Source organism: Gavialis gangeticus, unplaced genomic scaffold (assembly GCF_001723915.1).
Source record: "Gavialis gangeticus isolate Ggan-Ray unplaced genomic scaffold, GavGan_comp1, whole genome shotgun sequence".
NCBI classification, from domain to species: Eukaryota; Metazoa; Chordata; order Crocodylia; family Gavialidae; genus Gavialis; species Gavialis gangeticus.
The window spans coordinates 48905649-48929416 of NW_017729031.1; the positions used below are offsets into that span (position 1 = coordinate 48905649).

Here is a 23768-nt window from a genome sequence, read left to right on the forward strand (position 1 = left end):
GGTGAATGTCAAGGGCTATAGGCTGTACAGGAGGGACAGGATAGGAAAGAGAAGAAGCAGAAAATAAAACACTGGACCTCCTTCCTAAAGGCACACCAACATTTCTGTATCATTTTAATTGGGATACATAATTTTTACAAATAACATCTCTGAACAGTTTACCAATATAAAATCTTCATGTTCTACTTCTAGATATTACCAAATACCCATGCTACAATGTTGGCATAGTATTTAATTGAGATTTGTGTTAGGAAGGACTAGTAATAATTTAACTAATTATTAAGGAATTCTGCACGTGATCTGTTTACACTAATACAGTTTTACTATTGTGTCTGCAACTCATAGTAATTCACACTGAGACACTTGCAAAAAGCTATGCATTAAGTGCCTGAATTTCAAAATAAAATACAGATTGATCTATAGATAAATATTTTACTTTATTAAAATGTATGGAAGGCTACATTTAGACACAGAGGGCAGTTGTTGACAATCACATGTTAGCTTGCCACATGTAGTTAAATGAAATATTTGACTGTTTTGGTCTCCTTGTAAACCAGCTGCTGCAGATTGATTTTCTTTTTGGATGCTGCTTAATATGCTTGAAAATGAAAACATTTACCTATTAATAACTGCAACAGGAGATATTTTTTGACTTACCAATCAAACCAGTATGTAGTGGCTATCGCCCCCCCCCCCCCTTTTCCCCCAGCTCTCCAATGATTCAGGTATTCTAGCTGAACTGCAGCTCTACAATTTCTTACCCAGCATTCCCTTCTTGTTGCTGGCAGGCCTTCACCAGCCTTATGTAAATGAGACAAGCACAGTAGCTTTGACTGCAGAAGGGGGAGAAATGAGTTCAAAGGTCACAGGGCTGGTGGAAGGCTGTAACAGTTGATTGAAAAAAATGTACTGGGTACTGCAGCAGTCTGTTGCTGGTATAAAATGAAGCAGACTTCGCTTTGTATCTTAAGAAGTTCTTTGAGCTTTTCTGCAACAATTGTTTAACACTGTCTGCAGGTATGATTGAGAGAATATATGCTGTGCATAATTTGCTTCTGCAAATGCTTGATTTCAGACAAAACTTTTAAAGATAGTTTAATCAGGCTTGCATTTGTTTTGGTTTTGGAATTGTAATTCTGTTGCCTGACATTGACATGGAACATTCCTACTTTGTTCATTAAATAGATTCTGCTTTAATGAGTTTAACAAACGTTATATGTAGGAAAGTCAAGTACAATTTAATAATATTGAATCATATTTAAAATCTTTTAACCTTTTGAGCCTCTTTGAGGGGGGACGCGGGAAAGCCATTCCTATTGGAGGTTGGTTGTTTTGATTTATTTTTACCTTCCGTTAAAAAAAAAAAGTACCTGTTTGTGATTCCTATTTGGCAGGAATTTGTTAAAATCATGCTGTTTTGAAACTAAGAGCTATTTTGGTAATTTCTTGCTTTTTTTTTTTTTTTGGCAAACCTAAATTTCTTTATTCACCTCATCATACTTATTATTAATTGAACTAAAGTCTGGATGTTTTGTACTCAGAGATACTGCAAGAACTTTCTTTTATTTCATTTGAATCATCCTTTTTTTAATGTAAGAATTTGTTTAGCTTGACATCTGCATTATGAAACGGTGGAGTTTTCCCCAGGCAACATATACTGCTTTTATATGTGCAATGTAGAGTGAAATACCATTTTATTTGTTGCTATACTATTTTTGTGTCTTATTAGGGAAACCCTCTAATCTTTTTATTAGATGTTTGTGGTGGTGGTTTTCTTATTTTACTCTCTTGGCACAGACTGTTTTTAGCTTACTGTATCAATGTGTCAATTCATTTTTATCTTTTAGCTTTAGTATGTTTGCTTTGATTAAAAATAGGTCAGAAATCATGCTTAATTTTACATGCTAGAAGACTGAAGTAAATCTGGCCTTTTACAGACCATTACTAGCCAAATCTCCTGTCTCGTCCCAGAAAAACGGTCTCATTGAAATCAGTTGTTTTCTGTGACACTTGGATAGTCTTTTCTTGCACACTACTTACAAGTAGTCTTTATTCAGAGGTCCCATATATTTTGAGATTTTCAAAGGAGTAAGACACTCTCACCCTTCCTTAAAAATACCTGCCTGGTTGCATCCCTGGTTGCAACAGTAAGTGTTGCAGGATCAAGACATGCTTGCCTGAGTAAAGTGAAAGGAATCCTGATTAAAGTGTAACATGCTATAAAATATTTGACTGTGTCAAGGGAAAAGGAAAAAAATACTCAAAATGGATTCAGTCCTATAAAATATCTCTCTGGTCCAGTACCAGCAAAAAATATCAATAGCAGTATTCATTTGCTATATGTTAAGCACGTGTTCAAGTGTTTTCCTGGGTCAGGGCCAGAGTGGCCAGCACCTTACAGACCAGACCATGTATGCTATATATCATCTAGAATCCAATCATGCAAGTGCTCTGGCTAGGATTCTGAGAGGCATCTCAGAGAGTTAACTGAATTTCAATAGGAGGAAGTCACTCAACACCCTGAAAATCCCAATATCTATTGTCTGGACATAGTATTGAAGCCAGTTTGGAAGCCATGAGGGGTGAGGCTCTGATGTTTGCACATCTTAGTTTCCAAAAAGAAAAGTGAGGAGAATTGTATACATCTTAATGAGCAGACCTGAATGAGAAAGAATGTCTTTTGCAATTATTTCATAACATTGCTTACATCATCAACCACTGTTTCATATGAAACACAACATTAGTAAGCAAATAGAATATTATCTTCAATATTAACCATCAAGTAGAAAGAGACAGAATAACCATGCACATGACTAAAGTAACAGGGTAAATAAAGCAATATTTAATCAGATAATTTCCATACTTTTTATAAAACAAACAATACATTTTAAAATTAAAATTAATTTATGAGATTAAATACTTACAGTAATCACACACCTGGATAAATTGAATAGTGTCCTCTAAAATGACAAAAGGTGCTTCATGTTACACTAGTGGTCCATACTATTACAATGCAATTGTAACATTTAGGTATGTGCATCCTTTACATATATGTATAAAATGTATGTATATCCTATACCTATATGTAAAAGACTTACATATACAGAAGCAAAATGGCTTTCCTTTGGAAAAGTTTATACTACTGTAAATTCTGGGGGTTTGAATGTGTTATCTGTAATCCTAATTTTATTTTAGAAAATGAAAGAAGTGATTTCAGATATTGTTCTGTGACTTCTTGGGCACATTGAGTTACCACTGCTATTGGGGTTTCTGAATTACTCTTCATTAAAAGCCTAGACTCCAATAATGCAATAAATTTGTAAAGAGATTGCTTTTCTTTATTTTGAATGCTGGCTATTAAGCTTTTTAAAAAAACAAAACAAAACAAAACACTATTTTTCCCCTACACCTCTAGTACATCATTGTAAACAGAGACTTGATTCTGACCTTAGTTACACTGTAACACCCTTGACTTCAATTGTACTGCTTCTGATTTACCCCAATGAGAGAAAGGTCTGAATATGCCCACTTTTGTCTGAGTAGGTAAAACAAACACATGATTTCATCTTGTTCAGTAGCCTTTGTCTAGAAACTTGTCTTGATTCATTTAGTAAAACAAGGAAATAACTTTTGTTTAAAAATATCCCGTTTATTTTGGCTAGACAAGATATTTGGATTAGCCAGAAAAATAATTTATAGTTTGAGGTTTAACTGAGAACATAAAATCCCAAATTTGCATTCTTTCCCCCTCCCATCCCCATTTTAAAAACGTTTCTTTAAAAAGATATTTCCTGAAAATGTCCCTACCTGCTGGGAGGTTCATCCCCAGAGAAATTGGACATATTCTCCACAAGATAGTAATAAATGAATTTACTGCATCTAAAACTCTCCTACTTGTTCTTAATAGATACTTCTAATAACTGAACCTTGAAGTTTAAGCACTTATCCCATTGAATGAACAGATGGCAGATCATGCTGAAGTGAGACAGGTGTAATCTATTGCGAAGTCCGTAAAGCTTTTTGAAAGATAAATTGTCTCGTTCTCTGTCAGCCGTCTATCTTTGTCATTGCTCTGAACCAATTACAAAGTTGAGACAAATTGCATTATAAGTGTGCCAGACTCTCAACAAAATATTGTAGGCCTCTATAACAGCTGAACATTTTTCACCATAAAAATCTGTAAAATTTTGTTTCCATTTGACCAGTCTTATGACGGAGCTTTGATTGTTGCTGTTTCACTTCTTTGTTGCTCTTGGCTCTGATGGATGGTTGAATATATAGCTTGCAGACAAAAATGACCCATTTACAAGTGTACACAAATAGGAAAAAGATTAACCAGGTGAAAATGGGTCTAGCAAAAATAATGTGGCTTTAATTTCACACACTCCCCCCCCAAAATTGGCTGCAGCTACTAATGAAAGCTAAGATTAGCATGAGTTGGGAACAGTGAAAAAACAAAACAAAAGAAAAACCTGGAAAATAGCTGCTGATTTCCTATTACAGGTTTAAATGTAATTCACCCTTGCATTCAACTTCCCTCCCCCTCCCAACAGCCAAAGAAAGCTGCAATCCCAGTGCCCTTGTTTCTTTTTTTCCATCACTTCATATTAGCCTTTTTGAAGAACAAGAAGAAGAAACAGTGCAAAATGAAAAAAGAGATGCACAGAAATCTGGGTCAGCCTAAAAATGACAAAAATGCTCAAAATGTAAGTTTTAAGTGATTTGGGAGGAGCTTGCCCTTTTTCAGGCTTTTTTAAATGCAGGGAATTGTAAGCATGAACGCATCTTCCATTTATAAGAAATAGAAGGCAGGATGAATTTGCACCTTGTAGACTAAACCAAAGTAGATGTATAGCACAAGCTTTTATGAGCTAAAGCTCACTTCATCAGAAATACCAGATTGGTTGCATTTTGGTTCCCATATACAACTTTTAGCTAATATAATGCCAAACTATTTTGTGAACTTTTAACTATGTTTCTTGGTCTAATTTGACACAGAATTACATCTTCTTTCCCATGAAGGAAGGGGGCTTCTATCCAGCAATCAGTATTGGCTGATGCAAATAGAGAGTGCTAGCTCCATAGTATTGATGCAGCCACTCTCTAAGGATCTTCTGATGGAGTGGGTAGAAGCTGAAGAAGGGCTAGAGGCTATATGCGGTACCATTCTGTACACAGTATAGAAATTTGATAGAGCACTACTGCATGGGAACCACAGCTGCCATTAGTGTGCTGCAGCCAGTTTTGGAGGAAGCTGGGGGAAATTAAACCACATTATTTTTTGCAAGATCCATTTTAACCTGACAAGTTATTTTTGCTATTTGTGTACACTAAAAATGACACTATTTCTGTCAACTAGTCCAAGAAGCAAAGAAAACTAGTCTTCATGGGGCACTGATAGCCTATTATTGGTACCCAAACTAACTACTTTAAAGCAAGCTCAGGTATCATTATATTACACTATTGGTACTGCTGGTTAGACTGATCAGTAAAGTACCCTCCACTTAAACTATCATGGACTCCCTCTGGGCCCCATTGCAACTGGGTTATGTTGCATACTGTACACGATATGTCACATAGCCATACAGGGAGTAACCAGAGGTTTGTTATCTGGGAAAGAAGAGGTCGAAAGAGGCCTCAGGTCTCTCTGTCTTGTGAAGTAAGGCCGGATTTTTGAGCAGATCTCAAGGACCTCAAGTTACTGGGAACCTGGCCATACTGCTCACTCTGTGCCCCTAAGACAGTTCCCACCTGAAGGACGTTTGCTTGGAAGTTTTGGGAGGGAAGAACATGTTGGTCCAGCAGTGGCTTTCCCTGTCAGAATAGGAATACAAGCTTTGCAAATGGACTCATCTTATCTTAGATGAGTGCCAGGATTTTAAAGTTATTTTAAATGGATTTTGTTTTTGGACATATACACAGCAGGCTTCTCTTTTAGTAGAACGTAGGCTTTTAGTAGCTTTGGCTGTGGGATAGCAGTCCTCAGCAAATGCCATTGTATAAGGCTAAATACACAAGTGTATAGTTTTCTACCTTGGTCATTCAAGGGAGAATTTTAATTGTGGCAGATTTTTAAGAAATTCAGAAGTCATGGTGGAAAGGAAAAAAGTCGTGGGATGTCAGAAATTAATGTCATATGCTGTGTACTTTGGTTTCTACCCATTTTTCAAAGATCCTTACTTTCACCTTATTTTAGCGTTAAAGGTAAAAACAATGAGTCTCATTTTCAGCAGATGGTCTAACAGCTGATCTTTTTAGCCACAAAATAACCTCTTATATTTTAAAAAACATTTTTGTGAGAGAAGGGGGCCTCCTGGCCCCTTGGGGACTTAACATTCTCACAGAGAGCCCATTTGCTGCTCTTTTGTGTTGCCAGAGTCATTGCTCAGCTCCTGCTGGCTATTAACTTCCAAATCAGCTCAGGGTTTAACTTTGTGGTTTTCAATTAAGTCTGTGCAAAAGTTTACTGTCATAGCCTTCCACAAACACATTCACATGCAAAAATCACATTTTTAGTTGTGGCTCTTCTTTTAAAACAAAACAGGAACATTAGGAAATATTAACACTGTTTTAAAGATAAAATCACCACTGTTTGACAGAGAAAATGCAGTAAAATAAATAGTATGAAAAAGAGTCTAGGGAGACTCTTAAAAGTACAGCTTCTATAACTCTCATGCTTCCACAGTAATGCTTTTCACAATGGCATGTGGTAGATAATTAATTTTGTCCCAGCAGAGTCCTCTGACTGAGATGTTGAATGGTCATAAGGCAGTTATAAGTCAGCAAACACTGTGGGGAATAGGTTAGCTGCTTAGTTTCTATTCATCACTTTCCTGGTGACAACACTGTCTTAGGAATTGGGTGGGTATTCACATATTATTAGGACTCTGCCTCGTCTGTCAAGCCTCAGAAAAGATTTTCAGTCTAAAGTTACAAAGCAAAGGGAAAGTATATTTCACTTGTTTTTACTTTCCTGTTGCCATCATGTTTTAAATGGTAAGTTCAAAGCACCACCATGTTGTAGCAGACTTTAAGTCATTTATGTTTTCCAGTATAAGTCCTTTTACTGGCATTGTTCTCTGGGGATTGATGGATCCCATCCTCTTAAATACCATTGTATCAATTTCTGTTTGATATGTGATGATGGCAAACTAAAAAGAAATAGACTCAGAGGCAAATATTCATATTACCAATATTACTAAAACTTCTTGGCTAGGGACAGAAGTGTCATAATTTCATAGATGTAGGGTCGGAAGGGACCTATTAGATCATCAAGTCCACCCCCCTGCCCTGGGCAGGAATGAGTACTGGGGCCAGATGACCCCAGCCAGGTGTCTGTCCAATCTCCTTTTAAACACCTCCAAGGAAGGGGACAGCACAACCTCCCTTGGAAGCTTATTCCACATTTTGGCAACCCTCACTGTAAAGAATTTTTTCCTGATGTCCAATCCGAATTTGCTCTCTTCTAGTTTGTGGCCATTATTTCTAGTTCCCTTGACAGGCACCCTGGTAAACATTGTATCCCCTATTTCTTGCTGCCCCCACCCCCACTGATGAGTTTGTAGGCGACCATAAGATCACCTCTCAACCTCCTCTTGCAGAGGCTGAAGAGGTTCAGGTATCCCAATTGGTCCACATAGGGTTTTTTCTGTAGGCCTTTAACCAGACAAGTGGCCCTCCTCCGAACCCTCTCCAGGCCATCCACATCCCTCCTGAAGTGCGGCGCCCAAAACTGGATGCAGTACTCCAGCTGCAGCCTGACCAGCGCCGCATAGAGGGGCAATATCACCTACCTAGACCTGTTTGTGATGCACCTACTTATGCAAGAAAGGGTGCAGTTAGCTTTACTTATTACCTCATCACATTCATGTTTATTTTGGAGTCGACTATGACTCCAAGATCCCTTTCCTCAGTTGTGCTACTTAGAGTGGTCCCTCCCAGGCTATAGGAGTGTTCATGATTCTTCCTCCCAGGTGCAACACATGACACTTATTCTTGTTAAATTGCATCCTAAACTGTTAAGCCCATTTCCCCAGCCTTTCCAAATCAGCCTGGATTCGCTCCCTGCTGTCTGTTTTGTGTACCTCCCCCATAGTTTGGTGTTGTCAGCAAACTTGGACAGGGTGCTTTATACTCCCTCATCCAAGTCACTAATGAAGATATTGAATAGTACCAGTCCCAGGACAGAGCCTTGGGGGACTCCACTGCCCACATTTCTCCAGGTAGAAACCGACCTGTCCACTCTCTGGGTGCATCCCATGAGCCAATTTTCTACCCATCAGACTGTGTAATAATCTACATTGCAACTGATTAGTTTATTTATAATAATTGGGTGTGACATTGTGTCAAAGGCCTTTTAAAAATCTAAGTAAATAACATCTACCTCTATTCCTTCATCCAAGCATTTTGTGACCCAGTTATAAAATGAAACCAGGTTAGCCTGCTATTGAACCCATGCTGATTGCCCCTTAACATCATTTTACCCGGTGGTCCCCCACAAATGTGATCCTTAACAATTTTCTCAAAGGTCTTGCCAAGGATAGGTGAGACTAACCAGCCTATAGTTACCCAGTTCCTTCTTCCACCCCGTCTTGAAAATAGGAACCACGTTGGCCCTTTTCCAATCCTCCAGGACCTGTCCTGAGCACCACAAGTGCTCAAACAGTTGTGCCAGTGGCTCCGCTATGACTCCAGCTAATTTCCTAAATACCCTAGGATGGAGATCATCAGGACCTGTTGACTTAAATACATTCAACCCCTCCAGGTGCCCCTTTACTAGGTCAGCTCGAACAGTTGGTGGGTTTGTATCTATATCGGGCTTACCTAAGGTCCCAATGGGATGCGTATTTGTATTCATGTCCAGGAACACGGATGCAAAGAAATCATTTAGAAGCTCTGCTTTGGCCATCCTATCTGTTACCAGTTGCCCTAGTTCATCCTGAAGGGGCTCTAAGTTACCCTGCACCTTCTTTTTGCTTCCTGTGTACTTAAAAATGGCTTTTTGTTACCCTTAACTTTTGCTGCCAGCCTAAGCTCCATTTCTGCTTTGGCTTTCCTCACTGTTTCCCTGCAAGCTTGAGCTAAGCATGTATACTCTTTCTTGGTGGCAGCCCCCTGCTTCCACAGCCTGCAAGCCTCTTTTTTTCCCTCCAGGCTCTCCTGGATTTTTCTGCTCCACCAAGAGGATTTCTTTGCTTTTTTGCTCCCTTTTGTGTGTACTAGGATGATCCTTTTCTGTGCCTGCAGGATTAGTCCCATGAGAAATGCCCACCCTTCCTAGACTCCCATCTCTACGAGGCTTTTACCAGTCAGTCCCTCCCTAACTAACCTCTGAACTTGTTGAAGTTGGCCTTCCTAAAGTCTAGCACTTCTGCCCTACTAATTATCTTCCCTACCTTTCTCCAGCTATTGAACCCGATAGGTGGTCACTATCGCCTAGGTTACCTTGCACCTGCAGGTCCCCCACCATGTCATCCCCTGTGGCCAGTACCAAGTCTAGTAAGGCATTTTCCCTAATGGGAATGTGTACCTCCTGCAATAGGTGAAGGTCCTATAAGGAGGTTAGAAACTTTTATGAATGGGCACACCTGGCTGCCTATTTCTCCCAACAGATGTCTGGGAAGTTAAAGTCACCCATGATGACCAGGTCCTTTGAGCGTGCTGCCTCTGAGAGCTGACTTGAGAATTCTAGGCCTAACTCATCCCCCTGGTGTGGGGGTCTGTAGTAGACCCCCACTACCAAGTCCCTTTCACTCTGACCTCCCTTAAACTGACCCAATTTGCCCTTCTTCGTGGCCCAAATTAACAAAACAAGATGTATACTGCTCTTTAACATAGAGAGCAACGCCCCCCCACAGCTTTTTTCCCCACTGTGTCCTGTCTATACAACCTGTAGCTCTCAATGTCCACTGCCCAGTCGTGGGTAGGATTCTACCAAGTTTCTGTTAGCCCAACCAGATCAAATTCTTTATTTGCAAGTGGGAGTGCAACTTCCTCCTGGTTGTTCCCCATGCTCCTAGCATTAGTATAGAGGCATCTAAGCCACGACAATATGTGCCCTTGCTACTTCCCCATTCTGATGCTTAGTGGGGCCCTTGGTACTTACCTGGACTGTTCCAGCACCTGGCTTGAGGTTCATCGTTCCTGGCCTCTCCCTGTTGTCAACATCCCCGATGAACCTAGTTTAAAGCCTGACATAGGAGATCAGCCAACCTGTAAGAGAAGAGACTCTTAACTCTTGGAGAGAGATGTAACCTGTCTCGCCCAAACAAGGCCTTATCCTGGAAGTGCAGGTTGTGGTCAAGGAATCCAAACCCTCCACAATGGCACCAGCTCTGAAGGGGGGGAGGGTAGCAGTACCAAACTGGGCTGGTGTGTTCAACCCCTGCCCCGCACTTCTCAAAGGCAGGGTCTGGAGTTGGGGTGGGGGTGAGCTGATCCCATCCCAGTAAGCCAGGCTACAGGGGAGTGAAAAGCCTCCAGTAGAGGCTTTCACCCTCCTCCACACTGGGTAGACCCCAGCTGCAGGTGCAGGTGCCCAGCTGGCCTAGTGCATTTCCCTATATGGCCCCCACCTCTAACAGGCAAGGGCTGGGTAGGGGGCAGGGCTGAGCTGACCCCAGCCTGGCAAGCTGGGCTGCAGGAGAATGAAAAACCCTATTGGGATCTTTCTCCCATGGCGGGAAGACCCCAGGTGTGGGGGGGCTGGTGCCAGTCTGTGTGTGTGCATGTTCCCCACCCCCATCCCCTCTCAGGCATGGTGCTGTGGAAGGGGCAGGGCTGAGCATAGGTGGTGGAAGAATGAGGCTAATGGGGCTCAGTCCCTCCCCCCCAAATGCAGGGCAGTGGGTAGGACTGCAGGGCAGCCCGGCTGCGGGCTCTGAGCGGTTGCAGCAGGGGGAGAAAGGCATGTACGCAGCCAGGATCGCAGCCTGGAGCATGGGTCACTGTCTGCCCAGCAGGCAGGCAAGTACCAGTTGATTTTTGTGAAGGAGCTGGGGGGAGCAGATCAAAGCCCCCATGGTGAGGGAGGTCATGTGGCAGGGGCAAGGGCAGGGGCTGGGGTAAATAGAACCCTGGTGGGCCAGGTGGTGGGACAGCTGGAGCCAGCTCATCCTGGGACATGGGGGGGTTCCCGCCACTGTGTACACCCCAGTGGAGGCCCGGAGGACAGGTGCCCCTCGATCTGTGTGTAGGGCAGAGGTGACTGTCACAGCGCACTGGGTTTTCTGCATTGCTACAGCTGCCCCAGGAGTGGTGCAACACCACGTGCCTGTGGCTGCTGAGTTGCGCTGCGCCCCTGCCTGGACACACATGGCATCGCACAGCTCTTGAGGCAGCAGGGAGCAAGGCCCAGCATGCAACAGCAGCCACCTCCACCCCATTCACAGATGGGGGGGGGACATGTGCTCCCCAGGCCTCCACTGGGGTGCAGACAGTGGAGGGAGCCCCCCTGTGGTGCTGGATGAGCCACCCGGGCTCTGATTGACACATCACCCAGCCTGGCTGGAGCCCCATTCACCCCAGCCCCTGTCCTTGCCTGTGCCCTTCTCCCTCCCTCCATCTGCCCCCCACATTGCCTTTTCCCCTCCCCCCACCCCTTCCCCTACCTGTTGGGTATGGGGGGGTGCATGCGCATGTACTCAGCCCCCCCACAAATATTTTTTCTCCTTCTGCCTATTGGGCTGAGCCAATCAGAGCCCTGCTAGCCAGGTTATGTGTGGCTCAGAGTGGGGTGGGGGTGGCATGTGTCCAGCAGCCAATCAGGCCTTGGCTGCCATGGGGCTCAGTTTAGCAACCTTAGGCAGCTGGCCATGAGGGGTAGTATGTGTAAGCCCTCCGCCCTCCTCCCTCCCAGGCTCCTGCCTTGGACCAGTGCAGGCTTCTGCTTGTCTTCGTCACCCAAACACTAAATGTTTGTTCAGTTTGTAATTGGTTCAAACTACGCAGCTTAGGAAAACCTGCAAAGATTGAACCAATTCTGCCTTGGGCTTTTTGAACCTCTGTACTTAGTTCTTATGTGCACACACATGCATGCTCTAATATTTTATACTCCAGTTTCCAAGTACCTCTTTTCACAAAATCGTGCCAAGTATTTCCCTCAACTGGTATTTGGTATTTCAGAGAAATGTAGTGCCAAAACATGAGACAGTCTTCCTAAAAAATCATTTCTGGATCTAGGGCTTGATCCTGAATGATACAGAGTACTGTGTCCCTATGCAAGATTATACCCTTACAGACGATTTTATCTGTAAGTTATCTTAGTTAAAATGTCATTCCTTAAATAATTTTGCTACGGAAAAGTATGGTTTATATAGCATCTCTGAGTTTAAATTGCATCACTTTCATTATTTCATGTTTATACTTTGTAATACCCCAGTAGAGCATCCTACAAGTTAACTTTGCAAGCAATTCAATTCATACAGTTTGCTAAATGCATTGGGAAACAAGGCTAATAAGCAAGTTTTTGTCTAGTAGTTTTTACGAAGACACAAATATTATTTTTCAAAGTTTTTGCATATCATCAGGGTAAGATGCTCTTTTCTTCTTTAAAACAAAACCTAACTTTGCTACCTTCACTATTGTTTAAAATGAAGGAAGGTATCTTTAATGGAGGAAATTAGAAATCAAAAATAAAACCTAAAACCTTAATGAAGGAATATGAGCATGCAACCCATGTAACACTGTAGAAACTCTTGAGAACAAAATGGCTGCTCTCTTCACAGAAGGACAGTTATTGGGAAAGCTACATAGAAAGCAAAGACCATTTTCAGCTTACCTGTACTAGAAATTGCATTCGTGATCCAGTCCGATACTTTAGATTTCTAAATTAATATATAATGAATGCATATTAAATTGCCTTTAAAATGCACATTAAAAATCCTTACAGTTATAACATTAAGCACTCAGAATTTAGGAAATGATTAAGTTAAGGTGGCTTGTGCTAACTTAACTTGGTTTCCTTATGTATATTTTCATTTTGATACATGTTTTAATTATCTGATCATTTTTTTTCTAAGGACCATTGTCTTATTCAATGCATAGGACTGGTGGTGTTTATTGTGGAAGTATATCCCCATTTTTCAGTATATTCTCCATGCATTCCTTTTACTGCACACTACCCACTGGTGGTTTGAATATGGACGTCTTAATTTCTTTATGGTGTCTTCTGTCACACTGTCGTATTATTCATTAATGAATTCATCTATACCACCTCTTCATGTGGAGTATTATTGTCCTTATTTTACAAATGAGGAGCTGACAACAGAATATATAAACCAAAATTACTAGAAATGTCAACTAATTTGGGGTGTTTAATTTGACACTACCAGAGTTTTTCATCACAAAATTCAAAATTTTTATTTCAAATGTGAAATTTTTGCATGTTCAAAGCAAATGTCTCAATGAACTTAATTGCAATTAGGAATGCTGAGCACTTACACAAATAGGATCCCATGTGTTTAAGATAAGGGACACAAAACTACCCGCTGTGTATAATGTGTTTACATTATTCACTTTGCATCACAAACTTCATAGTGGAGGTAGATATGGAATCCATTTTTTCAGGGCACAATTCAGCTGCCTTCACCATGAGAGTATTCTTTTTATTACCCCTTAACATCTATGAATATGCGACCAGAAGATATGTGGACATTGTTTTAGTTGTTTTTACAGGTGTTTATCACACAATAGGGATATTGGGCCCAGGACTCCTGGATTCAATTATAGGTTCAGTAGTGGAATATAGACTCTTCAGTCGCTTCCCAGCTTCTCTCAGTCTTTTGTTCCTACCTATTCTTGGCCTGCTCGGTTATTCCTTTCTGTTCCAGACTACCGTCTGCTGATCCCACTCCACTCCTACTTGTGTCTTTCACCCTGGTTCCTTCCCATCTAGAGCCACCCACAGCTCCTGCCTTTGTTCCCTCTCTGCTCTGATCACTCCCAAAACCTGTGGTTCTCAACTGGGTGTTGCAGCATCCTGGAGTGTCTTGAGATCCTTTTAGGGGTGCCACAGGGTGTTACCTGCTGTGAAATATGACTCAAGATTAATGCAGAAATTTCTAATAGAAATACATAGTTTTAAAAATGTTCTGACCTACTGTGATCTTTCTTTGTTCTTTGCAACATAATTGCTCTATTTTTCTGTAGTCAAAAAACAAGTGAAAATGAAGAGCCAGCATTTCCCAAGGTGTGCTTTAAGTCAAAGAAGTGGTGCCCTGAGTCTAAAAGGTTCATAACCACTGGCCTAGACACCGGCTCCTCTCTTCCATCCCTTTTCCTTTCTCTTGTCCATGTGGTTCTCTTCCCTTCTTCTTGCTCTCCCCCATTGCAGATCTGGTTCCTCTTCTTGTTCCTTCTAACCCTCATCTTCTGCCTTTCTCTTTGCTTGTTTCTTTTCTACCTCTGGGCTATATACAGACATTCAAAAAGCCTGAGGCAGAATTGATCTAAGTTACGTGGCTTTCTGTAAGCAACGTAATTTAGATTAGTAGAAAACAGAAGACACATTGGCCTTTGGTTGGGGAGTAAATCTTAGACTGGGTTCTGCCATTTTAAACTGGTCTGCGTGTGCCAAATTCCTATTTTGTTATTGGTGTAGACTGGTGTCCAATCACTTATACCAGTAAAAGTGTAATGTCTGTACCTGGCCCCAGCTGTTCTTTCTTTTTTCTCCTAACATCGAGTTCCTGACCTCCAACTGCATCTTTCATGGATGCCAACAGCAGGAGCATTGAGAGCACAAGACTGAGAGAGATTAGGCTTTGGGGTCTATATGCTTGACACCAGAACATCATTCCAGTCAGGGGGAGTAAATACAGAGAAATCCTAGTCAGCCTCTGCAGCCACCTGACCATGTGTTAACCTGAAGAGACTGCATAGATAGGCTGATTAGGAATTCCTAAACATCTGGGATATCTTGGACACTGCTTTCCTCCCCTCAAAGTTAGCAGCACAGCTGCAGGCAGGGGTGGGGTGGGGTGGAGCAGAGCAGGGTGGGTGGGATGACATGGTGCAGAGCAGAGCAGGGTGGGTGGGACAGCATGGTGCACTGGGCAAGCAGGCAGTGAGTGGTACCTGCCTGGCATGGCATGCTGCTCCACTGTGCACTGCTCTGCCTCCCTGCACCCCTGTGTTTCTGGGATGTTCATTTTAAATCCCACTAACCAGATGGGACCAGCTTCCAAAATCCAGGACTGTCCCAGGTAAACGAGCTTACCATATGCATAGACAAAATCCAACCATTTTGAGGCAGACACAGTCCTCAGGGAATTTAGCTGCCAAAATCCACTTATGCTCAGCAGAGATTTATTAAACTGAGATCTTTCTGAGACTCAAAGTGGCCACATCCTGGGATGCCCCTGCCAGATTTCCCGAAAGCAGAGAGAAAAAGGAATCTGAGTCAGCCTCTGTAGCCACCTATGGCTGAGTTTCTGAACAAAATAGTTGCAAGTTTGTTTGTTTTTAACATGGGTAGAAAAGCTTATTTTTACTTACCATGTTTGTGTAAGCCAGTGGTTCTGAGAAGGGCTGTGCAAAGCTTTGGGAGCCAATTCGATGTGGAGGAGATTTGGCCCAATTCGGCGGCCAAATCTCTGAATCTGAATTGAATCAGGAGACCAATTAAAAGCTCCAAATTGAACCAGAAGCCTCCAAATCAATTTGGTGCTGATTTGGAGATTCAGCCATAGACTAAACAGGCAGCAGGATGCTGGACACTGCTGCCTCCAGCTGGTAAATCTGTTGTGGTGGGTAAAGGGGGGAGGGAACAGGCATGGCAGGGGGATCAATGCCCCCACAACAAGGAAGGGATTGGGGTTGGGGCTGTGGCTGGAACAAGTTGCCCAGCTGGGGCAGGGAGGGCATGGGACTTGGGGGGGTGGGGGAGCTCTTGCTGTTGCAAGTTGTCTGTCTGGGAGTGGCATGGGAGCAGACGTCTGCCCCTGGATCTGTGTGGGGCAGGTTGGGCTGGGCTGTGCTCCAGGTGGCTAGCCCCAGTTGCTCACTGCTGGGCTGTGCCCCATGGGGTGGTTGGAGCCAGGGCTAAGCAGAGCTCAGTGGAGTGGGAGCAATGTGGGGGCTGCAGCCACCCTAAAATTCCCCATAGTCCCTGCCACCAGCCCCACTCTGATCTGGGTCCACGTGCCCATCCCCATGTCCTGCCGCGGCTTGCCTAGCAAAGCCGGGGCTTGTCCTGGAGGTGTGGGGTGGCTGGGTGAGTGGTGGAGGGGCATAGCCTCCACTCCCAGTGCCTTCCACCACCCATCTGTAATGCAGCCCAGCCCAGCCTGCCCTGCGCAGATCTGGAGACCCACTCCCATGCCCTCCTGGACCAGCGGCACATGGCGGTGCACAGGGGTGGGGCCCCCCCTCCCCGAGTCCTGCACCCAGGACTGTCCCGGAGAGGGGACTGTCCCTGGGAGGTGTGAACCAGGGTGACCATCTCGGGCTTTGGGGGGCATCATGGACAGTCCTATACAGGCTCTGCCACGGCTGTCACATGCTGCCACAGCGGCAGAGCCAGTAGCACTCAGCAGAATCACTGAATTGAATCACTGTCCCTCCAAATCAGCCGAATCTGAATCGAATACTTGCTGCTTTGCACAGGTGTAGTTTTTAGCCTTTTTAGATGCCAGGCACTCCTAGGAAAATACAGCAAAAGCAGAGCTTTTACTGTACTGGCTCTTAGTTTTCCCTCTTTTTTTTTTTTGTGTGGGAAAAATAATAGAGCAGTTCTTCTGCCCTGTTCTGGTTTTCATTAGTTATTTGCAACCAAATGTTTGTCATACTATGTATTTCTAACTGAAATTTCTGGGTTTATTCTCTGGATCATGTTTATTCCCATAACCACGTTAACATTGTGTGGCACCTGATGGCACCCTTGAAAAGATCTCAAGGCACAACCAGGGTGTCATGAAACCATGATTGAGAATCACTGGTGTAACTGGGTGAGCTGTTTATGCTGAAACGCCAGCTTGCCAAAAAAGTTAACTTGAGATTATTCTTGTTTAAATTGTCATGCAAATATTCCTTGCCATTTAATTTCTCTTGCTTAAATTTTATCTGCTTCAATTTCACAATCAGATTTAAAGACTTTTATGTAGAAGGGTAATGAGAGAGGCTGATATGGTATAGAGTGAAAGAATAGAAAAGCAAGTTCCTTATGTTCTTCCTTCCAGGCAAGCATATTTTGACGCCAGAACGGACAGCATAATTGATTCCTGCCAGAGGCCGTGGTAATTTATATCTTTACCCTTGGCTTGACTTTTAACCTGCTTCTGTCCTTCTTTCTCCTGGCCATCTCCTTGGCAGCCTTCTTCAATGCTCCCCCAACCCTTTCTTTCTCTCTCGCTCCCTCTCTGCCATTTAGTCACAAGAAGTTGAAAACATTTTTTAAAACAAATGGAACTTGCCCATCTGCCACTGTGCACTCCTTTAATCCACAGTTTTAAGTCTTACTTTATCAATTAATTCTAGCTTCTTTTAAATTTAAATATTTAAATTGTGATAAATGTGGCAACTCTATGTGATATATGCAAATTTAATAATCTAAAAACTTGATTATAGATGTTAGAGGACAATTTAGTTGGATTTCAGATGGCCAAAAGATAAATTCAGGGATTTCAATTACTTTTTAATAAAGAAAAAAGAAATTAAAAGCTGAAAAAATATTTTAGCAAAGGAGTTCAGAAATGAACAGTCTCAGCTATTACTCTTTATAGAACCTACTGTTTAATACAGCTTCTTTTGTTTTTTCTTTTTCCTTTTTAACCTAGTTCAGAATTGTTTGTCAGAGACAGGAGCAAAATGAGAACTTCCTGGGAGCTGTCTGACCCAGGATCTCCTTCTACTCTCAATCACAGCAGTTCAATCTCTTCTGCTTGAGAGGAGAGAATAGAAAAAAGGTCAAAAGATTTCCAGAGCCATTTCCATATGTTATTTTGACATGTGCAGACTTAAACAAAGAGATGTTTCATTATTGCTAGGCTGGACTCTAGAACCCTGTAATGGGTGTCTCTCTCTCCGTATACCACACATGGGGAGATTTAGGTACCTCCAGAATAGGATCCACAATGGCTAACACAATTTGACTCACCGAGTACTAGCCAATAAGGAAATGCTGAGGAAATCCCACCTCTATCCAGACTTTCCAAAGTAGGCCCACTGCAGGTAGAAGCATTGTGTATCTACTGCAGTATGGTTTCTAGGCAAATGGTTGTTGTTGCAATTATATTGAAGACTACTGCTGGCCATCTATGTTGTAACTGAAAAGTTGGGTTTTTTTCTTCCATAAATTAGTGCAGCATTCATTGTCTCAAGACATCAATAAGTCAAAAGGATTGTTAAAGGGATGGCTGTACAAGCAAAGACAGGTATTCCAGTGTCATACCCTAAGGTGTAAATTGATTCCAAAGACTAGGAAGGACTGCATACCAGGCCTGCACATAGCGTGGGGTTTTTGTCAGGTTCCCTTCCTGCTTCCTGCTGTTGGAGATGTGAGATCAAAATTGGCTTGTGCCAATCAAGTGCTTCCCCAAACTTCTGATTCGTAACTGGCAAATGATCCAATCCTGCATTTTAGAGTTCACCATTAAATAAAGCAAAGAAAAAAACTTTAAAATAAAATAATGGCCATGCTTGTAGCTTCTGCCCTGCTTTTACAAAGGCAAGTTTATGTGGAGCTGCAGTGCTAAAATTGTTCCATAAGTGCTTCTGACTGCTGAAGTGCTGGAGCATAATGTAAAATGCTTTGACAAGGCAGAACAGATCACCAAACTGACTCTTTCATTGTGTTGGCTGATTTTAAATAAGATTCTGAAGCCTCCTTCCTACAAAGCACTGTCCATGAGCCAGTCCTTGCATTTACTTGGAATCCCCATTACAGTTAAACAAGTTTGTTATAGTCATAAGAGTTGGGTATATCCTTTATACACAAGTGAACATACTGCCACAATTGGGGCCAAGTCAGCTAGGCTGCTTGTGGGGTATATATTTTTTTGTCTACTGCTTTCTCTTGAACTTGAAGAATTCCTTGCCTCCCCAACTCTTAATATATGAGACAGGGAGGTTAATGGACCATTTACCTTGAGTGATTAATGACTGAGAGCCAGGAATTAGGAATCTCTTAATTCTAAGCCTAGCTGAGCCACCACTTTATTATACAGCTTTGTAAATTTCCTAACCCTTCCCATGTTGCATTCTATCCTTCTGTAAAATGGGTATAATCAAATAATACTTTCCCTGTTATAACTCTTGGGTATCACAACAGTGTTTAATTCCTTAATAGAAGTGGACCCCTCTGAGAAGGGAGGGTAGCTACTTCTTTAAATCCAACCCTAAAGGGACATATGTTACTGAGTTTTCCTCCAGTGACCAAGGCTAGCAAGAAAGCTGCTATCACATCCCATAGCCAGAGGATTGTCTAACATCCTGAACAGATGATACATTTACAGCAGTGCAGTCGGCCTATGCACTGGTGTAAATAAAGGAGCAGACATAAACCCTTACAGTGAGGTAACTTCAATGAATCTAGTGTAGAATTGCCCCTAAAAGGACCTACTGTAAAACTACACTGATGAGAGTCAAACTGCTATGGATGGCAACTAGGTTAACCTGAGGCACCCATTAACCCAAGGCTACCACATTGTGACAGTGACTACGTAAGGCTTTGCGTGCAACTAATTTGGAATAGCAGCTCATCTGTTTGCTGCCTTTTGTGGTATATCTTATATGAAGTCTTTAATGAAGAGCCGTTCCAGCTTGTCTCTCAAACTTTCAGTCTGTATCTCAAATTAGATTTTGGTGGTTTCATAAAGAGAGGGTAGCCTGCTTGTAACTAAAGATCTCTCTCCCATAGCAAGCAATCTGTTAAACATAATTGTAACAGCATGGGGGGGTGGTCTCTTTGTTGTCTGCAAATTAAAATGGGGCTTTTGAATAGATGTATGTTTGTTTATTTATAGTCTTTCCAACTAAAGTGTATCAAAGTCCTAATAAGCAGTTGTTAAGGAATGGCCACAATAATCTGAATCGTGTTTAAAAATCCGCAAAAATATGACTTTCGAGACCTTGATTGCATGGTCAGCAGTCAAAAATATCAATGCTTCATTGCCTGTGTTCCTGTTACAGATACATGTGACAGCGTTGCAGCTATGAGTGGAATTTTAAAGAGGAAGTTTGAAGAAGTTGATGGCTCCTCACCCTGCTCCTCTGTGCGGGAATCAGATGATGAAATTTCTAGCAGTGAAAGTGCTGACAGCGGCGATAGTGTCAATCCATCTACTTCTAATCATTTTACCCGTAAGTCCAAAGTCTTGCGTAGAGCTCTATTGTCCTCTACAAATTGATAGTATTGTCTGGCATAATGGTAATAATAATACACAGCTCTTATACAGCAGTTTTTTTATCAGTAGGTCTGGGGACAGACATTACACATAAACCAATTTAAGTGATAAGAAAATGGTTTTAACCTGTAGCAGAATACAAGTTCAGTGCACATAAACCAGTTTCCCCACAACCCCATCTCACAGGGCAGGCCACTAGCCTTGGCCCATCCTGTCTGCTCCAGCTGGGCAGGGCCAGCTCTGTCCCCAGGCTGTCACAGAGCTGAAGCAGCAATGCCTCTGTTCTGCAGCCCTGATCCAGCCTGTGGCAGTCAGCCCAGCAGAGTGGTGGTGGGGAGGAGACAGGGGAACAGAACTCCCCTCCTCAGCCCTAGCCCCAATCCCTGGTGTGAAAGGGCTTCCCCCTGGCCCACATGAGTCACCAACACGCAGGTGGGAGGTGAAGGGATCAGGCCCTCCAGCTGGGGGCTGGCCCAGATCCCTGTGCCTCAGTGGGCATTCCCCAGCCCTGGGCAGGGTTCCCTGAGCCCTGTCACTGGTACAGAGGGAGAATTGCCCCCTCCCACCTCTCAGCATGGTGCAGCACCAGCTTAGCTCTGCCCCCACAGGTGCTATGGGGGGAATCATTCCCTCCAGCCCAAGGCCAAGCTGGCACTTGACTCTGCCAAGAGATGAGAGGGGGAAATTCCCCCTGTGCACTGGTGGCAGCACTCGAGGAACCCTGCCCAGGGCGCAGGAATACCTGCTGAGGTGTGGGGATCCCCCTATGTGGCAGGATACCCAACACTGGCAGGAACACAGGCTGGAAGGACTGTTCCCCCCTCTGCAGGGGGTCAGCAGGAGTTTGTGGGGGGGCACCTGCTGGGCAGCCAATCAGTGATGGGCCCCAGTTGGCTGCATTAAAGTGCCCTCAGCAGCGGGTGGCAGGCAGGGAGGTGTGCTCTAGTGCAGTGCTTCTCAAACTTTTTTGTACCAGGACCCATTTGTAGACATTGATGGCTGGTCCTGACCCATAGCCCCAGGCTTTGCTGGTGCCCTCACTCCCAAGCCACAATCCCCTGCCACCCTGGGCCATACTGATGACTCTTACTCCTAACCTGCAGCCCCCTCCCCCCCCATCCCTGCTGGAGGGGCCCCCAGCTGCCCCTGGCCCACTTGGGCTGGAGCATGGTGGCTGCAGTGGCTCTGGCTCATCTGGGCGGCAGCGGAGAAACTCTGGTCCCAGCATGGGCTAGAGGGAAGAGGGAATGGGGGCCTGTGTCACCCCAGCAGCCATGGGCTGGGGCTCCTGTGCTGCACCAGGCAGCCTGATCATGGTCCCTCAAGCAATGTCTCCCATCCACGCCACCCCTGCAAGTACTTAGCCATGTAGCTCCCCCTGGGTCCATTCCCACGCTGGAGGGGCAGACGCCTTCCTATCCCCTGCCCCTGCTGCCATGACACAGCCTTGGTGCCTGGCCATCTTCCCCCAGTGCCAACAGGCACCTGTCCCCACCCCCCACACCCATCCACTCCACATCAAGCCCCAAACAGTTCCTAAGCCCTGGGCCGCCAGCTCCCACTCTCCATACTGGCTGCATGCCAGCCATATGCAGCTGCACATGCACCCGCTATCTCGAATTGCCCCAAGCAGCTCCTTGCTGGCTGGAAGGCTGCCAGCTTGCAAGGAGAAACCCATGCTTTCCCACGCTTTTCTGGGACTTGCTCATTACCTTTTCAGATATTCTTGCAACCTACTTTTGAGGCGTGACCCATGGGTTGAGAAACACTTCTCTAGTGTCCTCCCCAGCTTCAAGTTTGGACCACTGCAGGCATCTAGCTGCCTTTCCAGCTTCAAAAGTTAATGTCAGATTACTTCATCAGTTCAGTCTGTGCAGGTTAGAAACCCATGAAGAACTGAATCAATTCAGCCTTGGGCTTTCTGACGGTCTGTACTTAGCCTAGATGTCAATATGATTTATCATTATCTCTGTTTTACAGAAGTGAAAACTGAGTTCCAGTGAGGTGCAGTGAATTGATGAAAGCCACCCTGGAAGCCTGTGGCACTTTGGCTTCACTTTTGTAACTCACCATTTAATTAGTGAAATCTGCATAGAATTATTTATTAATATGACCTAAATTACACTAGAAGCACTTAAACATATGCTTTAGAGAACTGTTTGCAGTTTTGTAGTTAGGATTTTCAGCATTCAAGGTATTTCTAATAGGGTAGGTAGAGAAGGGAAACATTACGAGATTCTGTTGGTACATTATCTAGTTTTCTTGAATAAAATTGTAAGCTTTTAAGAGGTACTACTGTATTTAGTGACAATCACAATATATAATACTCAGATCACTGTACTTTATTTCCATACCAATGGAAGTTTTTGATAGGGGTGGGATACGCAAAACAAATAACATTTTTATGGAGGATTCCACATTATAAAGACTTAATGAAATGCTTCAGGTTAGATGGAGATACTGGCAACCATTATCCATAGCATCCATGCCTACTCTAGACAGTATTTTGCACAGTCAATAGTTTTTTGTTGAGACAAGCATTTGCCTCAGTGTTATCAAAAATGAAAAACTCATGTGCCTAGAAAGTCTGGGGAACATTAATCTGTTTTGTTTTTATTTGTTTGTTTCAATGTGAGTACTTGCAAAGTTTAAAAAACCTAGGCCCAGATCCTGCAATTCTGTATTACACGAATACACTGAGGCCAATTACTTCATTGTTGACTTCATTGGAACGATTTACCTCCAGATTTCTTTCAGTTTTACACATTATTTCCTCCAGCTCATTTGAAGACATTTTGAAATCATTGTGTACAGTTTGGAACATTAGCAGGATTCACAAGTATTGCCTGACAGGGGTCATGATGTGAACACTTTTGCTATGGCCCCTATGAGATGCTGAAGTGAGCTTATGCATTTGTGATTTGGTTTGTCTGGAAGAAAACAATTGTGTTGTGCAGTGATTGTACAGCCCACTGCCTTTTAAAAAGAACACATTTCTGTATAAAGAAAATAAAGGAATGTATAATCTGTATCAGAGCTGTTCATCTGGTGGCCCAAATCTAGGCTACCTCTCCCTTCCTCCCTCCCAGATTCACTTTCTGCTTCCACCTCATTAGCTTGCGACTTGGAAAGTCCATGGCATGGTGACATAGATACATTTCTCATGGTGAAACTGCATGCTAATACTTCTCCCTCCTTCCTGCCTCCTGATGGTAATGTCCTTCTGTCATCTCCTGTGAACAGGTATCAGGTGGTTAATAAAATAAACTTAGGAAAAGGATACTGCTAACTCTACATTTTCATTTTTTCATTTTCAGCACCTTCTTGCAGTTTTAGAATTACTATAGTATGTTCAGTTTCTTGGATGTTGATGAAACTTACCACAGGTATCAAGCAGTTCGTGGTAATGAATCTGTATATCTTATT

At 43.2% G+C, this 23768-nt stretch overlaps 1 protein-coding gene across 6 annotated transcripts in view; it reads left to right on the forward strand.

The window, feature by feature from the left end:
• The window catches only part of CSRNP3 (cysteine and serine rich nuclear protein 3), a 213784-nt gene that overhangs the window by 127179 nt on the left and 62837 nt on the right, over positions 1–23768 (forward strand). For 3 of the 6 annotated variants that reach the window (XM_019522742.1, XM_019522740.1, XM_019522743.1), the window contains one exon: positions 20128–20298. In XM_019522742.1, coding sequence (XP_019378287.1) covers positions 20151–20298 — 148 coding nt within the window. In that variant the 5' untranslated portion in view covers positions 20128–20150. Of the gene's footprint in view, positions 1–874; positions 1018–17177; positions 17235–20127; positions 20299–23768 lie in introns of those variants that run through there. The other 3 variants (XM_019522737.1, XM_019522739.1, XM_019522738.1) reach the window with 3 other exon arrangements.